The following is an 18,699-nucleotide window of genomic DNA, read 5'->3' on the forward strand; positions in this document are numbered from 1 at the left end:
GTGGAGACAAGTAATATGCCCAAGATCACAGAGCTCATAATTGGCAGAGCTGGGATGTGAAGCATGAATTTTAATTCATGCCCAATATTGGTTCTTTTTACCAGCTCAAGCAGATGAGTACTGTATTAGAAAGGATGTGAAATGGTCTATGATGAAAGAAGAACAGATTAAGATTCAAGTGACCTAAAGTCTGGCCTCAAGTCAGCAGCTGACCAGGAAAACCGTTTGACTTATATTTGCTTCATTTGCAGAAGTTCAAAGAGACAACTGGAAGTGAAGTTCTTCATTCCCACCTAGCAATGATCACATAGGTAGCTATTATATGGAAACTGCTTTAGGTTTTACAGAGTTCACTACTTGTGTGTCATTCATAGTATTGTGTTCTGGCATCTGTTTCTATTTCTTGGAACTTGCTTGACCCTAGAAACTGAAGGCCCAGTCAGTTCTTACCTCTCTGATCACTAGCAAACATTTCTAGTTTACTACACCTCCAGGTCCTGAGGACCTTGAGAGAGACACCTTCTATAGGCTAAGTTACAAAGCCTCCTTGATCGTTCCACCCCACTGGGTCCTTACTGATTTAGGTAGGTTTCTGTAATATAAATAAGCATCATGCATGGGCTTCTTAATGTTTATTCCTAATGCACACACAGAGCAGCTGGGTACAATTTTTTCTCAGATAAACACAAGCTGTAAGTTTTCTTTATTTATGAATAACACACAGTTTGAAATTGCTTTTACAACTGGATACAAATTTCATTAGGCAAATTCAGATATTTCTGTTGGATCCAGAATTCCCCCAAAGTCATCCTTTCCTAGGCAGCTTCTCCACGGTAAAATAAAACCTTATTAATAACCACTTTTGATCTGTAAGTGATCTTTTGGTGACTTCTAATTCTAAATTGGCTCTTCTTTGAAATCATAGAAATACCTATCCTGTTTCCCATATTACACACACACACACACACACACACACACACACACAAACACGACCTTCAAACAAGTTGGGAATTTGCCTGTTCTGCACCCTACAGCTTATCTGTCCACATAACCACTTCAGGGAAGAAACTTGTGCATGGGGAGAATTAGGCACTTTGTATAGGTAATAAGAACTAACATTTATATTGAGTGCTTACTGAGTGCCAGACAGGATGCTGATGACATTACATGCAGTATTTCATTTTAACACTCACAAATACTGTATGTACTCAATATTATCATTGTCTCTATTTATAGATGGGAAACTGAGGATTAGCAAAGTTAAGAAAATTATAAAAAGTCACACAGAAGTATGTATTTAGAGGTAGGATTCAGACAGACTCCAGTGTCCCTGTTCTAGTCTTACTACACTTTAAAACAGAGGCTTTCTTTCAATTGACCTAGATCATGGTAGACACATGACTTAAATTTGGGCCATTTGACTCTTATTAAGAGGAAGTGAGCAGCATGTTTTCAAAAATGGACTGATAACTTCATGGCCTCATTCTGAGTCAATCCTAAAATCTACTCTCAAGAGTTCAAATGTAGCTGAGGAGAGGAAATAAACTAAGAGACAAATTGAAATCCATGGGATTGCTTAGATTCTGAAGCTTAAGATAAGGGGGGCTGTTTCTAATGTACAAACAAAGGCAGAGGGGTTCCTAGATCTGGGATAAGGGTTCCATGGATAACATGCCCCCCCAAAAGAATTTTACCACATCTTTTAAAATAGTAAGCTCGGAAGTAGGTTTCCTATGAGATGCTAGTGTTGTCCTCATTCCTGTATAGTAAGCTTCAGACTCTTTTCTCCCACTGTCGACCTCATATCTCCATCTGATGGTCTCAAGGAGCTTTCTATTCACTCTTTCAACTCCTGATTCTCAAAATATATTCCTTCTGGAAACATCCCCTTCACAGGATATTGTACCACCCAATATCCAGTTACCAACCAAAACTTAGAAGTCATCCTCAAACCCTGTTTCTTTCTCAATCCCAAAATCCAAACTCTCAGAAAGTCCTAAATGCTGTTCATCCAAATGCTGTTCATCCAAGATATACTCCTTACATTTTCATTTTTATTATTTTTTTAAATTTTTTTAATGTTTATTTATTTTTGAGAGAGAGAGAGAGAGAGAGAGATTGAGAGAACATGAGCTGAGGGTGGGCAGAAAGACAGGGAGATACAGAATCTAAAGCAGGATCCAGGCTCCCAGCTGTCAGCACAGAACCTAACGTGGAGCTCAAACTCACGAGCTGTGAGATCATGACCTGAGCTTAAGTCAGATGCTTAACTGACTGAGCCACCCAGGTGCCCCACATTTCCATTTTTTTCCGTCATCATTGCTACCACCATTATTTCCTTCCTGTTCTACTCTTGAAAATCTCCCTGCTTCCATTCTGTACCCTTGCAAACCATTCTCTACATGACAACAAGATTTCAAAACTATCATTCAGTTCATGTCACCTCTCTGCTTTAAGTTTTCCGAAGTGACTGCACTGCATTGGATCCACCTCTGCCTTTTCTATTGTAAATCACCATGAATATCAAGATGTCTGTAGATCTGAATCAAATCTCTAGTTTGGACATGGGACATTTATAATCTTTCACTCATGTCTTTCTACATGTCACAAGTTGTTATCACAGGAAAGTGGTAGTTATATTGTATAATCATAATTTATGATTATGAAATGCATCCAAAGTGCTGAGTTCTTTTGTGATGTGCTACCCATATTGTCTCATTAATTGTCACCTTGTATTAATCATGTTTTTAGTATTTTCTGTATTTTATGATGCCTTGACATCTGGGAGGCTTGCTAATACTGGATAAACTGCCCCTTCTAGGGTTAGCTAATTCCTAGAAGCAAGCAACTTGCCTTCAGCATGTCTTTTATAGGCAAACCAATCAAGTATGAGCCCATACCCCAAACCACCTTTTTTTTATCCAACTGTTACACACCAATATATTTCCTCTGCCCTAACTCACCTCAGGAACACTAGATACCACCATTGTAGCCCAGAGCCTGCCAAAATTACTCAAACAATCTGATCCTAAGCTTGCTCAAACTCACCAACCCTGTCTCACCCACTCCTTCTCATGGAGACTGCAGCTGAGGCTCTGGGCTTTTGCTTTCTCTTCTTCTCTTGACTTTTCTCTTCTTGACCCACCCTAGTGCTTTCGTTTGTGGCTCTGCACATCCTCTCCTCTTGGGAATGATAAGAAATAAATAAATTCTTTCAAGGAAGCTGTCTCTATGTCTATCAGCATACTAGATCTCAAAACAAAATCTTGGGGAAATTTCAAGACATCCCCACCCCCATAAGATAGGTATTAATAGGTACCAGTCACACAGCTGAAGACTTGAGGAATCAGTATTCAAAGAGACAGTCCAAATTCAGAACACTCTTAGTCAGTACTCTTAATTTGTCCTCATACAATTTGTCTTCATGTATGTGGATATGTATCCAAGAGGGGTTTAACTGGAAGTCTCCCTATCATGGTACTCAAGCAAACATTTCTTAGAAAACCCCCAATATAAACCACTGTAGTGCTTGTTCATTGTGAACCTCACCTCTGTTTTCTTTCCCATTCCAAATTGGTCAGGCTTCCTACTCTATAATTGGAATAAAGGCCCCTAGCAATGCCTTACACATGAGTGAAATCTCCCCTACAAAACTGCAGACTGGCAAAGATTAACATAAGGATTAGGTCACTGCAGTCATTTCTCTGATTCACTAGCTCTTGAATTCAGCCATTTATTCACTCACAAATATTGAAGTTGGGAAGCCAGCTTACAGAGGAGAGCAAACACAATAAGCCCTGTTCTCTAGAACTTCAGATACCCATAGTTGGGGAAAGCCAGCCCAGCAAAACACAGATACTTATCCCTTCCTTAAAAGAAATATTTATTACATATTATTAAGAATATATATGGGGCACCTGAGTAGCTCAGTGGGCGTGGCCGACTTCAGCTAAGGTCATGATCTCACAGTTTGTGGATTTGAGCCTCCTGGTAGACTCTGTGCTGACAGCTCAGAGCCTGGAGCCTGCTTAGGATTCTGCGTCTCCCTCTCTCTGCCCCTCCCCTACTCACGCTCAGTCTCTCTCTCTCTCTCTCTCTCTCTCTCTCTCTCTCTCTCTCTCTTTCTCTCAAAATAAATAAACATTAAAATATTTTTTAATAAAAAATAAAAAAAGAATATATAATGTCTTGCTTCAACTTATCTCTGCTGCTCTTCTTTTCTTGTCCCTTCTGTTCTTTTCCCAGCTGGACTTGTTCCCCAACAACTTTTCCCATTTCAAACAATCCTTCATAGATTAAGTTAGCATTTAGCAACAGCCCCGTTTGCATCTCCTGAGAAGCACTAGGACCAGACCTACAGGTGCATGAGTAGGAAATATCATCTGAGCCCACTACAACCAAGTGTCAAGTGCTGACCCAACCTCATGCCACCATCCCCCAGGGTTCGAGAAAATCATAAGCACAGTCTTATGTTCTCAGCTTTACTCAGGTTAAAGCACTGAAAAAAGGCTTTCCAGTCTGGTGATAATGGATAAAAGCATCTCAGAGTTTAGAGGATTTCATATAATGTGTATACAGAAAACCCAGGTACACTCAAATCTTAAGGAAAGATGTATGCCATTAAAACTGGCAGGTGGTTCCAAAGTAAGTAGTTTGGCTGCTTTTTGAGGTCTGAGCCTCTCTTCTGGGCATCTTTTCTCCTCCCAACATTGTAGCCCAAGAAATCAGGATGAGTGTCCTGCCTAACTCCTGCCTTCATTAATATCTCCTCTCTGGAAAGGAGACAGTATGTGTTTTTTACTATATTAAAAGATATAAAGCATACATAGCAACACTGGTGATACATATTCTTTTTTTCCTGAGGTGTAATGCTCTCATTAAAAACGTTAAGCCTAAGAATGTATGTGGGCTCCCATTTTACAAGGGAGGATAGGGCAGTATTTATTTGTGTTCAGTCCCTCATAACCAAGAGCAGGTATGATGTCTTTGTATCCTTAAACAACTAAAGTAATGAACAAGAGTTTAAAGCTTATTTTTGAATTAAATTCCATTGTTCAGAGCCCTGCCTAATTTAACAAAAGGATGTGAGAAAGAATAAAGAAAATGCACATAGCAACCATTAAATTATGATATAGGAGTATAGGCTATGCTTCTGTCAGGTATGAAGTGGCTTCTGCCAGGAGCAACAAGAAAAGTGACAGGAGAGGCCCAAAGAAAGCCTGAGCACTCTGGTTTAGAACTGAACTAAATTAATCTAAGCCCCAAAGAAACTGATAAGTTGGCCTTCAGGATAGCCTATCCACCAAGTCCCCTCCCAATACCATTATGGGGCCAATTCATGTTGAGAGCATAAAGCCATAGAGTTTCTGAAAATCAACTCTAATACTTTTTAGGATTTCCATGTGTTTTTCTATCTCTTATTTTTTTTTTTTTTTTTTTTTTTTTTACAATAAAATACTTGAATAATAAGCATGGAGTAGGTTGTGGACCATTCTGTATGTTGTACAGTAAGAAGAAATTCAGAATTGCCAGTTTGGGAGGCAGAGTCTGGAGCCAGGCATAGCTCAGAGGTGGGTCATCTGAGCAGAGAGCGTACTTCATCTTTTTACAAAAGCTTCGGGGAGCTCTGCCATAGTACTGTATGCAGCTTGGCGGGGTGGCAAACAGCGACAGTGGCGAACACGCACGCACCAGTTTAGCTACCTCCTAGGAAATGATGTTCAGTTCTCCAGGGCAGGGTCTGCCAACTTCTGCTTGAGCACGGGGAGGGAAGGTGCGAGCATCAATTTTTCATTTGCTGCTCCCCCCTGCCCCCCCCCCCCCGCTACTGAACTCTCTCTTCCCTCACTCCCCTCCCCTGCCCCCACCCCCCCACTCCGCCCCTTGCAGGAGAAGCCACCGAGAGGGGCGCGGCATCCTCTCGGCTAGCTTGAGTGTCAGGGGGAGAGCGGAGCCGGCTGCTGCACCTGCCTCCCGCCGCTCCGCGATACAGCCCGTGTGGGCGCGGCAGGGGTTAAGGTGGGCGCCCGCGCCCGGAGCCCCGCGCCTCGCGCCCACCCGCCGGGATGAGCGCGCAGTCCGCCCGCTCGCTCGCTCGGCGCCGGCCCAGGAGAAAGTGGCGGTCAGTGATGGAGCTGCTGCCATGACAACCCAGGCGGTCGGGGCCCGCGCGCTTCTGGACTGCTCCCGGGAGGAAGGCGGCGCGGAGGCCAGGGGCGGCCTCTGAGCGTGGCGTCCGCGCGTCCCCGCGTCCCGTGCCACGTCCCCGGAGGAGGCGGGGGCGCCGTCCGCCAGCTCCCCGTGAGCCCGGAGCCTGCGCCGGGCGGCGCTCCGCGGGCTGGCGACGCGGGCCGGGCTGGCCACCAGTCGCCGCCCGGGCTGCGGTGGAGGACGCCCACAGCACCGACGGATCCTCGGGCTGAGACGGCCGCCGGTCCCCACGCTGGAACTTTTTGCCGCCTTTGGGTTCCAGATTCGAGACTCGGGCTGGTCTATAAATACATCTATACATGTGTGTGAGCTAATAAAACATTTTCTCCTCTCCTTGAAGCGGCAGCTTTTAGGACATCTCTTTTATGTCAGAGACACTTGCCTTGCTTCTTTGGGTTATAAACTTTTGATGCCAGACCTCTGCAGAACGTGCCCAACTGAATCTTAAAGTAGCATCTTGAAGAGAGAGGCAGAGAAAGAGCAATCTGTGACCTTCATCCCTGCACCTTCCTTCTTCCTCTCCCTTCCCGGCTGCCTCCCTCTTCCCCAGGGGAGCGTCAAGAAAGCTCTTTTTGGATGCAGGAGGGGGCATCTGGTTCTGCTAGGCTGGAAAGCTGAGGCAGGATTTGAGGAAGAATCATTAGACTCCGGAGAGCCTGGACTCGTTTCTCCTCCTTCCCCCTCTCTGCTTCTGGCTTGCTCCATCCCCTTTCCGTCTCCCCACATCACCGCCAGAGACCCGCTGGTGTGCGGGGCGGGGGACAAGGACCGTGCCTCTGCTGGAGTTCTGGGAAGTTGTGGCTGTCGAGGATGGGGGTCTGTGGGTACCTGTTCCTGCCCTGGAAGTGCCTCGTGGTCGTGTCTCTCAGGCTGCTGTTCCTTGTACCCACAGGAGTGCCCGTGCGCAGCGGAGATGCCACCTTCCCCAAAGCTATGGACAACGTGACGGTCCGGCAGGGGGAGAGCGCCACCCTCAGGTAGGGAGCTGTACTTCAGTGGGGGACTGAGCCCCTTGGATGTGAGGATGTGGGTAGGGGCCAGCCATACAGGAAGAAAGCATAGGTTTGGGTGGGGAATTGGGCGTGTGAAGGGCCTTTCTGCAGCCCCAAGAGTTGTCCACTTGAAGACTGTGCCTGCCAACACCTATTTTCCTGGACATGTTTATCATTTGTTCTGGCTTTTCTGGTCCAGGATGGGATCCAGGACAGTGAGGTCGGTTCTTGGGACTCCACGTATCTATGGGGCAATGACATGGCTAGATTCACTTTTGCCCTGGCACCAAGGTGAGAACGTGAGAGCCCTGCCAATTGCAGTAGTGGGGGTTAGTCTAAGATCACTGAGAGCTTTGGTGGCTCTCTCACAGACCAGAAGGTATGTGATAAAGCAAGATAGTCTTCCAGATGGGATGGCTTGCTCCTACCAGAGAGATACCAAAATGTCAGGCTCTGGAATTGCCAGTGCTGGGCCATGGCCCTTTATGAGTCTGCTCAAGATGCATCCATCCATGTCAACCGTGTGTGGTGCTCCTGGGACCCCTATTATAAATTATGAGGGCAGTTTTATCTTTGCAGGCTCGGGCCAAGGAGCAGAAACATGTAGCTTTTATGCAACGACATCACTCCTGTGTGAAAAGCACAATAGAAAGCTTTTTGTTTTACCTTAATGAGTTACAGAGAATCACTTACATGCTCCAGGCAGAGGGGTGGAGATTCTTGGAATATGAACCTTTGGGGACTGGGCCCGCTGCAGCAGAGACTTTAATAAAAATGCAGCCACCACTTTCCACCAGCTCAGCAGATATCATCTTTTATCCCTTTAATGAGGCAGTTCTGGTCCTGGGAGACAGATTCAGGGACGTCCCAGCTTAACTCTGGCTCACAGTGTACACAGGCTGAATGTGTTTGCCCTGTCTATGACTTTGATGGTTATGGTGAAAATAAAACATGCTGTCCCAGATTCTGCAGCTGAGAAGCCTGGCTTCTCCAAGGAACAACTGGGGATGGGGCTTCCTTCTTGTTCCTTAGGCTTTCCTGGTTGAACTCTTTCTGTATCTGGACAAGCTGCTTCCTGGGTAAAGAAAGAAGAGACCTCTTGGGACACTGGCTATTCTTCCCTAAACTCCAGGTTAAGGTTGGATTCTTGCCACTTTGGGAGATTCTTACCTGCAGCTTCTTTTGAGGAAGAGAACAGGCTTTGCAGTCCTGTCTCCTGGTGCCCTGGGGGCCCTGAAAGAAGAGAGAAAAAGGGAGGCTAGGGAAAGACTCCCCTCCTTAATAGCAGGAGGGGAAACCCTTCAAGCCATGTGGGCACTCCTCAGCCTGTCCCAGACTAGAGTGCAATGTCTGATTCAGTGTCCCAAGAAGTTTCAGGAGCCGAATCCCTAAGAATTAACTTGTGGGATGCACATTTGCAACACACCTGTCGACTCAAAGATAAGAATAATACATGGGCTACAATACGCATTAACCATGGAAATGTTGGTAAATGTTAGCAGATGTGAGGGGATGTCGATGCTGCCACCCACCTGTCTTTATCTTCTAATCTAGTATTGGGAGCAAAGAGGCATAGCACCGAATAAGGCCTCCTTACTGAATCTTCCAAATCTTCTGTCCCTTTCCTGCCCCTGAAAGTTAATGCAGAAACTTAAAAAAAACTCCAGCTTTCTGCTTTCTGGGATGCAGTAGGACTATTCCACCAGCAGAGGGCCAGCTTTGCTCTACCTTTTTTTTTTTTTTTTTTTTTTTATTAGCTGCTGGCCTGGTTTCCTGATCTTCAATTCAAATGTTCAGCAGCTGGGCTCCGTAATGGGAATGGGAATAAAAATGGGAAAAGCTGAATAGTTGCTTTTTGTGCTTTGTGGAGGAAAAAAAAAACCTTACATGTGCGAGTATAACTGTTATCTGTTACCTGATTGCATGCTTTAGTTTTTAAAAAGTAAATACGGCTTGTGTTGATTTTGCCTCTCCTCCTCTGTATAATTTGCTCTGAAATAGAGAGATTCAGCATATTGTCCACATTGTAATCTCTTTATATTCTCTTCCTTTTGCCTCTTGTGTTCTTCTCTCTTATTACTTTAATCTTCATTTTTATCAGGTGACTCCAAATTACATGCTTTTGCCTATAATGCGTTCTCTTCTCCCTTTTTTGTCTTCATCATTTAATTTTTATTAATTTCTGATTTTTTAAGGTTTTGATTTCACTCCTGTCAGAATGTTTCTTAAAACAACATACAAATCTCCTGAAGTTTTCTGGGGGTCCCAATCCCTCTCCAGATTTGTGTGCACTTCTGCTTTATTGGCTAGCAGCTGGGTGCCCATGTCAATGGAAAATTTATTTGTCAGTACTCAGAGGGGGAGTCCTGGCTTCTAGTCTCAGGAAGTCCTTAGCCTCAACTCCAGATAAATGTATCATGTTTTATTTTGTGTTGTATTTTTCTCTTAAAAAATTGTAAGTATGGTCACACTTCAGTCTCCTTAAAGATGTTCCCTTGGGAATGCAGGGTTTGGAAATTTAGCGTTCTGAATGCATCAAATGTGCAAGAGTTATTGAAAAAAAAATCGAATGATTCCCAGGCCTTCAGCCAGACAAAGTCTTTTCGTATGTGGCTGCCCTGGATCAAAATATCCCAAGTCTCTTTATAAATCTTGAATGAAGTCACGTAGGAGGCTAAAGACCTAGTAGAAAAGCAAAGGAGTGGAGAAAACTGGGTCCCTGTTTGAATTTTCCAATTAGAAATAGCAAGGCTCAGAGAAGGATGATTTCCTTCCTTGGAGATACCAGTTTTGTTTTGATAGATCTTTGATTGTATTGAAGGACATTAGGAAGTGATGTGCCAGAGATCACACTGAAGTTTTGAACGTGGATAAAACTCATTTTCTATAAGTGAGGCAATATTATCTTCCTCATAACTACTTCACAGGGCTGCTTGAAAAGTAAAAATAATTATTTGAATATTGAGTAATTTTGCCTTCTTGGAAGAGAGATGATATGGAAAATGAAGGTGGTATTCACTATGGCTGAATTATAGCTTCTATGAATCTGATTTGAATTCATTATTACAAATGGGCCCTCTTGGCCAGAATCATTTCATTACAATTATCTGCTGTTGGGTTAAAAATGTTCTGTGCCTTTCCATTAGATTAGATATGACAAGTATCTAGAAGTCCTACATCTGAATCAGTGCCCACATCAGGAAAGGAGTCCAGGATGCTCAGTGTGGTCAGTTGGGTCCTATTAAGCCATTTCAGTTACATGGATGATACCAAGATGTGCTTTCTTCCTGGGTCTCAATCTCCTCTAAATTTGTTTTAGTTACTTAGTTGAACCACATCATCTGTATACAGGAGTATTGTGAGGAGCTTAAGTAGGATGGAGGTAGGGCTTGCTGCTGTAACAAACTGGTGCACTAATGGCAAAACTTCCACTAACATACTGTATGTATGTATGTATGTATGTATGTATGTGTATTATATGGCAGGATTATCATTTTTGCTGATCCAGGCTTTCTGATCTGGAATTATGCTTCATAATTCTTTTCTAAAATGTCCCTACATTTTCATTTGGTGTTCTGAGCTAATCCATTTGGAACCAAGTATTTGAAGGTTAACTACTGCCAAGGAATAATCTGAGCAGCAGGATTTTGCCCAAGCAACTGGGGCAGTCAAACTCCCAAGGACAATGCACTGTTGTATGCCTTGGTGTTTTTCTCTATTTTGCACTCACCCTTAGTGGCTTTTCTCTTTGTGAAAATTAGAAAACTCAAAGCAGCCACTCTATTGTTGGAAATAGGTGCACGACTTGTGCACATTGCAGTATTTAAGTTGCCCAAGCTGAATAAGGTCATGGGTAAATGCAGAGTCTTCACTATTGGTCTGGGGAAATGAAGACATAAAAGGACACTGAAGCACGTACTGGTCTGTAAGGAACCCCGCATATGGTGATGCTGCCCTGAGCTGCACACTGGAGTTTCCTGGGATGCTTTAAAAAAATTCTACCACCAGCCTTCCAGACCAATGAAATCAAAGTCTCTGGAGTTAAGCTAGGAGTGGACTTGTGAGATTTAAAAAATCTCCTCCATTATTTCTAGTGGGAAACCAGAGTCAAGAACCACTTCTCTTTCCTTTCCTGCCCCCAGAGCATCTGAACAAGTGGTTTTCCAGGGACCCTACCTCTACTTAAGTGTCTCCCACATGCATGCATGTACGTCACCACTCCCGGGCTGTGTTAGTGCTTTAAAAGAGGCACTGAGTTCAAGGGCCTGAATACCTGGGTTTGATTCTTATTCTGCCCTCAATAGCTACATGATTTTGAGCACTTCGGTCCAACGGTGTATATCTAGAAGCAATGTCTGCTCAGTGTGTGACGTCAGGTGAGATGAAGTATATGGTATTATTCTAACTACAAAGCAATGTATACACCCAGGTTTTCACTGGTGCTACATGGGACTCCTCAATAACAACCCATAATACTCTCAGTCTTTTACAGTTTCATGTGCTCTGCCTTCTCCCCCTTCCACCCTCTCCCCCCACATATGTACAAACATTTAAAATGTGCTAGTTTCTTCCCACTTCCCCTCAGCATCCTGCTTTACCCTTGAGGACAAGAATTACCTTCAGTTCCAATACCATTTGCTAAGTATCTCTGTTCTAGCAGATATACACCATGAGCCTATCATTTAGGTGTGGGCACAGTTAGACGGGGAGCTCCTGGAGGTTACGAGCCATGTGTTATGTACCAAGTACAGATATCATGATGGATACAAAAGATTAACAAATAAGTATTGTTTGGGGGCACCGGGGTGGCTGAGTCAGTTAAGACTCCGACTTCAGCTCAGGTCATGATCTCGTGGTTTGTGAGTTCGAGCCCCATATCAGGCTCTGTGCTGACAGCTCAGAGCCTAGAGCCTGCTTCAGAATCTGTGTCTCCCTCTCTCCCTGCCCCTCCCTTGCTAGCACACTCTGTCTCTCTGTCAAAAATAAAAACCTTAAAAAAAAGTATTGTTTGAATGCTTGAATCCTTTTTAATGGGACTCAATCTATTATCATGTATTATTACCTCTACAGCAATGAAGTGCCCATATATACATGGTTCCGTTCTTTTCAGAAGATGACGCTGGGGCACTCAGGAACAGCAGTTGGTTAGAGATCTTGGAGGGCTCAGGGGATTTTGGATTCTGCTTAAGTCCCTTTCCAGAAGGGGCACCTGAATCCACCAGTGCTCTCAGTCTGATCTGAAACTATGCAAAAGGCCCAACTATCCCTGAGGGCAAGACGCTGAACAAGGCAGTAGGATTGAGAGGAATGTTCTTTTTCTTTTTTTTTTAATCTTTTTAAAAAATGTTTATTTATTTTTGAGGAGGGGAGGGGCAAAGAGAGAAGGAGACACAGAATCCGGAGCAGGTTCCAGGCTCTGAGCTGTCAGCACAGAGCCTGCTGTGGAGTTTGAACTAAAAAATCGTTGGGGCGCCTGGGTGGCTCAGTCGGTTGAGCTTCTGACTTTGGCTCAGGTCATGATCTCACGGTTTGAATGACCCTCCCCCATTCATGCTCTGTCTCTCTCTGTCTCAAAAATAAATAAACATTAAATTTTTTTTTCAATATATGAAATTTATTGTCAAATTGGTTTCCATACAACACCCAGTGCTCATCCCAAAAGGTGCCCTCCTCAATACCCATCACCCACCCTCCCCTCCCTCCCATCCCCCATCAACCCTCAGTTTGTTCTCAGTTTTTAAGAGTCTCTTATGCTTTGGCTCTCTCCCACTCTAACCTTGAGAGGAATGGTCTAAGGGGCAGTAGACTCATATATTTAGAAGTGAGGCTGTGTCTGCTGAGAATTGCCTTGCTGGAGTCGTGAGGAGATACACAGAGCAGGAGGTAGTAGGGAGCAGACAGGGATTCTAACCTGGAAGTTGGTGTGTCAGCACTGGGGCAAGGCTGCAGGGGTCAGCAGGCTGGGGTTGGGGGTCGCAGGGCTGCCTGGTTGCTGATGCTCCCTGACTCTTTGAAGTCACTGATTGGTTGGAATCTGTGTGCTTCTCCCAACACATACACCAGGTTCTGAATGTCAAAGCAGGGGAAGGAAGTTTTAAAGTGTTCATGATATATGCTCCGTTGGCTTTCTGGATTGCTGTGGAAAACTCAACACCTCTTGTCATAAGCCTTTTTGTTCTTTTTTTTTTTTTTTTTTTTTTTTTTTTTTGCTTTTAGGTAAATTTGGCTGTTAGGTTCAGTTTCAGTCTGTTCTTTCCTTCCAGCTTCTGAAAAGGGACTGTGCCCTTGGCCTGCTGACCATGCTTACTTTGTGGTGGGTCTGAGGGTGCTGGGGAAGACAACAGCACTGGCAGACATGTGCTATAGATCTAATGGGGTCTGGTAGTGAGAGGAGGAGCCAAATAGGTCTTATTTGACCTTCCCAAGGGAGGACTTTGAAAATTACTTATTAGTGGGAAATAGTCTTCACAGTCCTGAGATAAGAGGGAATTATGGACCAAGACATCTTTAGGGCCAGTGGAAATTTGCATTGTCTATTAAGTTAGGAACCAAGTATTAATCTTTTTTGATGTTTTAAAATTCAGACAAGAGAGCACCAGTTCATTTCAGATTTGTTTATTTGTTTATTATTTTCCCTGCAGGGAGTTGCTGTTTCTGATGGTGGGTCTAGTTGAATTGGAGAGAATGCCGGCATGGGGTGGGCACTGGGGGAGAGGCTGCATTATCAGTCCCTTCCCACCTCCCAGTAAATGGCACCTTCCTGCAGTTCTTTGTACCCTGGTGTATCTTTTTTAAGATGTGAAAATTGAATTTGTAATATCTCTGCAGCTCAGCACTTACCCTGCCTCAATCCGTGTGTCATTTCCTTGGTAGAGAAGGTTAGAGATGGGACATGTTTGAGCCTTATGTCACTCTCCCTGCAGGATCATACCACAGACCCTTTAATAAATTTGGCAAGTCAGGGGAGCTTTTATTTTATTTATTTATTTATTTTTTAATTTTTTTTAAAGTTTATTTATTTTTGAGACAGAGAGAGAGCATGAACAGGGGAGGGTCAGGGAAAGAGGGAGACACAGAATCTGAAACAGGCTCCAGACTCTGAGCTGTCAGCACAGAGCCCGACGCGGGGCTCAAACCCACAGACTGTGAGATCATGACCTGAGCCGGAGTCGGATGCTCAACCGACTGAGCCAGGCGCCCCTAAAACAAACACACTCTATTATCCATGATTAAGTGTGTGTCAGAGGCCAGGCCAATTATTTATTGTTTCATGTGATTTTCAGAATAATTATTATCCCTATATACAGCCTCAGAAGCTGAGGTTTAGAAGAGTTAAATCACTTGCTTTTGGTCACATGGTTATTATGTGTCTGTATTTGCTCCAGGAAGACCTTTTTCTTCTTCTCAGTTTTAGAGGAACCCACACCCAGGTATAGAGAACAGAGAAAGTTTCCATGTGCTGCAGCAGGAAAAAAAAAGAAAAAAAAAAGCACCCTTTCTGTGCCCCAGACCTGAGCCTGACAAAAGGTCAGGAAATCTGTGTTTCAGTTCAGGGCTGTGTGTTGATCTACCTTAGTGGTCTTTGCTTTCTGCTGCTCACCTCCCCTCACTTGCATGTGAGTCTGTTGTCTGGGGCAGGACTTGATGCAAGATGCAAACAGTTCACAAAGAGACAGCTGCCAGGAGGGTCCAGGGTACTATCAAGCCAATCACTGGTGGTCTTCACTTTGAAGCTGTCCTACGGGTTGTACTGTCCTGTTGCATGACACCCCACAGTATGCCAGTGTCTCCAAGGACCCTGCAAACTAAGACAAAGTGAGCAGGTAATTGTTGACAAGAGTTCACCAATGCCAGAGCATTTCTTGAAAACCGTGAGGAAATGAGTGATTTATATTGAAGTATAGAATGAAGAGAAGTTATTTTTCTAAATCCTAAAATACATGTCATTTCACAATTCCCTGTCCCCATCCTTATATTTTAGTTTAAACCATTCAGCTGTGAAAACAGAGAACCACAAGCTTTGTACTCACCTTGCCTCTGATTCATACCCTGGAGGAAATCATGTGACCCCTTTTGGCCTCCTCTTCCCTGGAGATTGCACATTTTGCTTAAATCAAAGAGATGCTGAAGGACTTGACCTGGCTTCCCATAAAAGTGCTGATCAATAAAATGTTTAAAAATTCGTTTTGAATATTAAACATTTTCAGTGGATATGAAAATTTATGGCATCTCGATTAACCAAGTTTCCACTGCATAATGGGAACAAAGAATGTTTTAAGTGGTTGCTAAGTTTTCTGACTAGCCCACAGAAGATTATTTAACTCATAATTATCCAAAATAAGATATACTAGCAATGAAGAATAATAGAAAACAATGTTATTTTAGAAGAACTAATTACACAAAAATGAGAAAAAAAAATGAATATGACAATTTTCTATTTATCACGAATGCCAATGCTGAAGAAAAGTAGGCATAATGAGAGGAAGATAATATGGAAACATTTTCTCAAAGATATTTCTGAATACTTTCAAAAGTTTTTGAGTTTGTCTTGTTTCTGTTGTGCCAAATTCAATTTTAAGATGTATAGCTTTCATCTTATTGAATTCAAGTACATGTATACATTTGCCACTTCTCTGATGATTGGATTTTTTCATAAATATAGATGAAGAAAGGAAGATACATATAGGAAATGAAAGACAAAAATGGAAAGAAGAGAACATGAGGGAAATTTTCCCAAGGTGTCAGCTAAGAGTTGAAGGAAGACACAGAACTAAAGAGGAAGGGATAGTGTGTAGTTGTGAGAAAACAAAACAAAACAAAACAAACAAAGAAACAGCCTAAAGTGGAATTACCTAGTAGTCAGAGGTAGACAAAAGAAGGAGAAAGAAAGTGGTAGATAAGAATCAAGAATTACCAGCCTCATCTGCTTAATATCTGGTGTGTGAATGCCTCCATCCCCTCTGTCCAGGACATAGGACCACACACACAGGTGTCCAGTGCCCATGCTAAATCAAGGCAAAGAGCTACATAGGGCTTAGATTCTCACTTGCTGCTAGGATCCAGCTCTTTCTGAACCTGGTTTCTCACCTGTTCTGTAGCTGTTGATTCCCTTCTTGTTACTGAGTTTTTAGTCCATATCTTATTACTCTGCGTTGTACCTACCATAGGCCCTGGGTGATTTGAAGTCCTGCCGTCTTGCCAGGACCTCTTCTCTGAGAGACCAGGTCTACCCTTGACCCTACTCCTAGAAGCCTAGGTGTTCACAGACTTTGCAATGCTTACCGTTTGCCCACCCACCCAAATGTCCATTTTGGAGACCATCTCAGTGCACGTAGCATGTGAAGTCTAGGCCAAGTCACACTTGCTCCTGTGCAGTTAAACCATTTATCTCAGTCTTTCTCAGATATGGATTGTCATATGAGCTATTTGTCCACTTTGACTGGGATGGGTTGTGATTGATGCCATCACAGCATAAGGTCTCCTGGTCACTGTTTGGAACTTCCCACGATGGATAAAAGGCAGAGCCAGCTTCTCTTACACAAGAGGATTCAATCAGTCAGGTGTTTTATGGGAGTGGCTGTGCTCACGTGGAGGTATATTCTATAAGACACTGTGTAAGAAAGAGAAGGGAATAATGGTATTCACCTTTGTATTTTGTTGTGCTTTCTGTGCCATCTGAAAATATTCCTCTTCCCCTTGTTGTTTTTACTGCTTTCTCCATGTCTTTTGCTCAAAACATTAATATGCACTCTTGGTTTTTGTATCCCCAGTGTCCAGTACAATACCTAACATGTAGTAGTTGCTCCGTTTTGTTAAAAAGGTAAATATTTGTCCTTTATCTCTATCTGTCTCTTTCTCCACCTGCACACATATGCACACACACACACACACACACACATCTACTTTTTCTAATGAAGATATTCTCACCCATTTTGAGGTAATTGGGAAGTCACTGAAATTACAACCAGAGATTCTGACATTTGAATCCTAGTTGAGATAATGACCTCTCCCTAGATAGTTGGTATTTAACTTGTCCTGTCTCCTCCTGCTTGTTATAATTGCAGTATTCACCGATTTCAACAATATTCTTAAAGGCACTGGCAGGAAATTCTGATCCGTTGCAAGGGAGGTGTGCCTTGCTCCTCCCTTTTTATCACAATTACAAAAGACATGAAGTATATCCAGCACATTCTGGAAGTATATCTGCAAACTTTAGGGGCTAGAAAAGCCAATGTGAGTAATCTAAAATTGCATGAGGCATTTTAGAATGAAGGGATTTATGGACCCATTTTCCCAGCCATTTGAAGTACAGCTGTTTCTGTGATAAGTTCTCACTGTGACATCCATGAATGTCTCAGGAGCCCATAGGTCTGCCTGCCTGGATAGGTACAGCAGGACCGGTTTACAGGTTGTTCTTGATTATATACCTCATTTATAATTAGCTAGTCAGAGGCACTTAGTGAAATATAAAGTAAAGCATAAGCATAACCCCTATCAAAAGGTTTATAAACACAGATTTTACAGTGAAAAAGGTTCATTTCTAACCCCAGCTCTGGTGTGTATTGGGTCTATATGGTTGGAAATGACTAAGTTTCTCTAAGACCCAATTTCCTTATTTAACAAAGAGGACTCTGTACCCACTTCACTGTGATGTTAGGGAGGCATACATGGTATCAAGTTTGTAAGAACTTAAAGTCTGGCATGTAGTATGTTCACAATAAACAGTAGCATTACATTAAAAAATAAGTTACTGAATTAACAATTTTGTTTATTTTATTTTTTTGTTTTATTTTTGTATATTTTTTAAATGTTTATTTTGAGAGAGAGAGAGAGACAGAGAGAGAGGAAGCACAAAAGTGGGGGCAGCAGAGAGAGAGGGAGAGTGAGAATCCCAAGCAGGCTCCATGCTGTCAGTGCAGAGCCCATCTTGGGCCTTGATCTTACAAACTCAGGTCATGACCTGAGCCGAAATCAAGAGTTTAACCAACTGAACCACCCAGGTGTCCCTTAAAATTTTTAAAAAGAAGGTTTTGTTAACCACTATATGCCAAGCACTATACTAAGCAGTGTGGATATTACATAGTTGAATTAATCCTAGACTCTCTTCTTTAAACACTTAACATCAAGTGAATGTATTAGCAGGATAAAGGGCCCACAGATCAGGAAGCAGGAGAGGAAAAGACAAGGAGAAAAAGGGAAAAGGGAAAGATAATTTACTTACAATGCACCAAATTAAGTGTTCACTGAAACAAACTTGGACATTTGTATTCACCCATGTAACCATCACTCCAAATGGAACAGAACATTTTTATCATCCTCAATGCTTTTTGTATTACAGTAAAATATACATAATATGAAATTTACTTTTTAACTATTTTTAAATATTTATTTATTTATTTATTTATTTGAGAGAGAGAGCAAGCAGGGGAAGGGGCAAGGTGGTGTGGGGGGGTGGGGAAGACAGAGAGAAAGAGAAAGAGAATCCTAAGCAGGCTCC

General features: G+C 43.0%; 1 protein-coding gene across 6 annotated transcripts in view; it reads left to right on the plus strand.

The window, feature by feature from the left end:
* OPCML (opioid binding protein/cell adhesion molecule like) overlaps positions 1–18,699 on the plus strand; it is a 1,060,877-nt gene that overhangs the window by 552,451 nt on the left and 489,727 nt on the right. For 2 of the 6 annotated variants that reach the window (XM_027036942.2, XM_027036944.2), the window contains exon 1: positions 6,520–7,187. In XM_027036942.2, coding sequence (XP_026892743.1) covers positions 7,021–7,187 — 167 coding nt within the window. In that variant the 5' untranslated portion in view covers positions 6,520–7,020. The other 4 variants (XM_027036948.2, XM_027036945.2, XM_027036947.2 and 1 more) reach the window with 4 other exon arrangements.

The sequence above is a fragment of the Acinonyx jubatus genome, chromosome D1 (genome assembly GCF_027475565.1).
Source record: "Acinonyx jubatus isolate Ajub_Pintada_27869175 chromosome D1, VMU_Ajub_asm_v1.0, whole genome shotgun sequence".
In the NCBI taxonomy this organism is placed as follows: Eukaryota; Metazoa; Chordata; class Mammalia; order Carnivora; family Felidae; genus Acinonyx; species Acinonyx jubatus.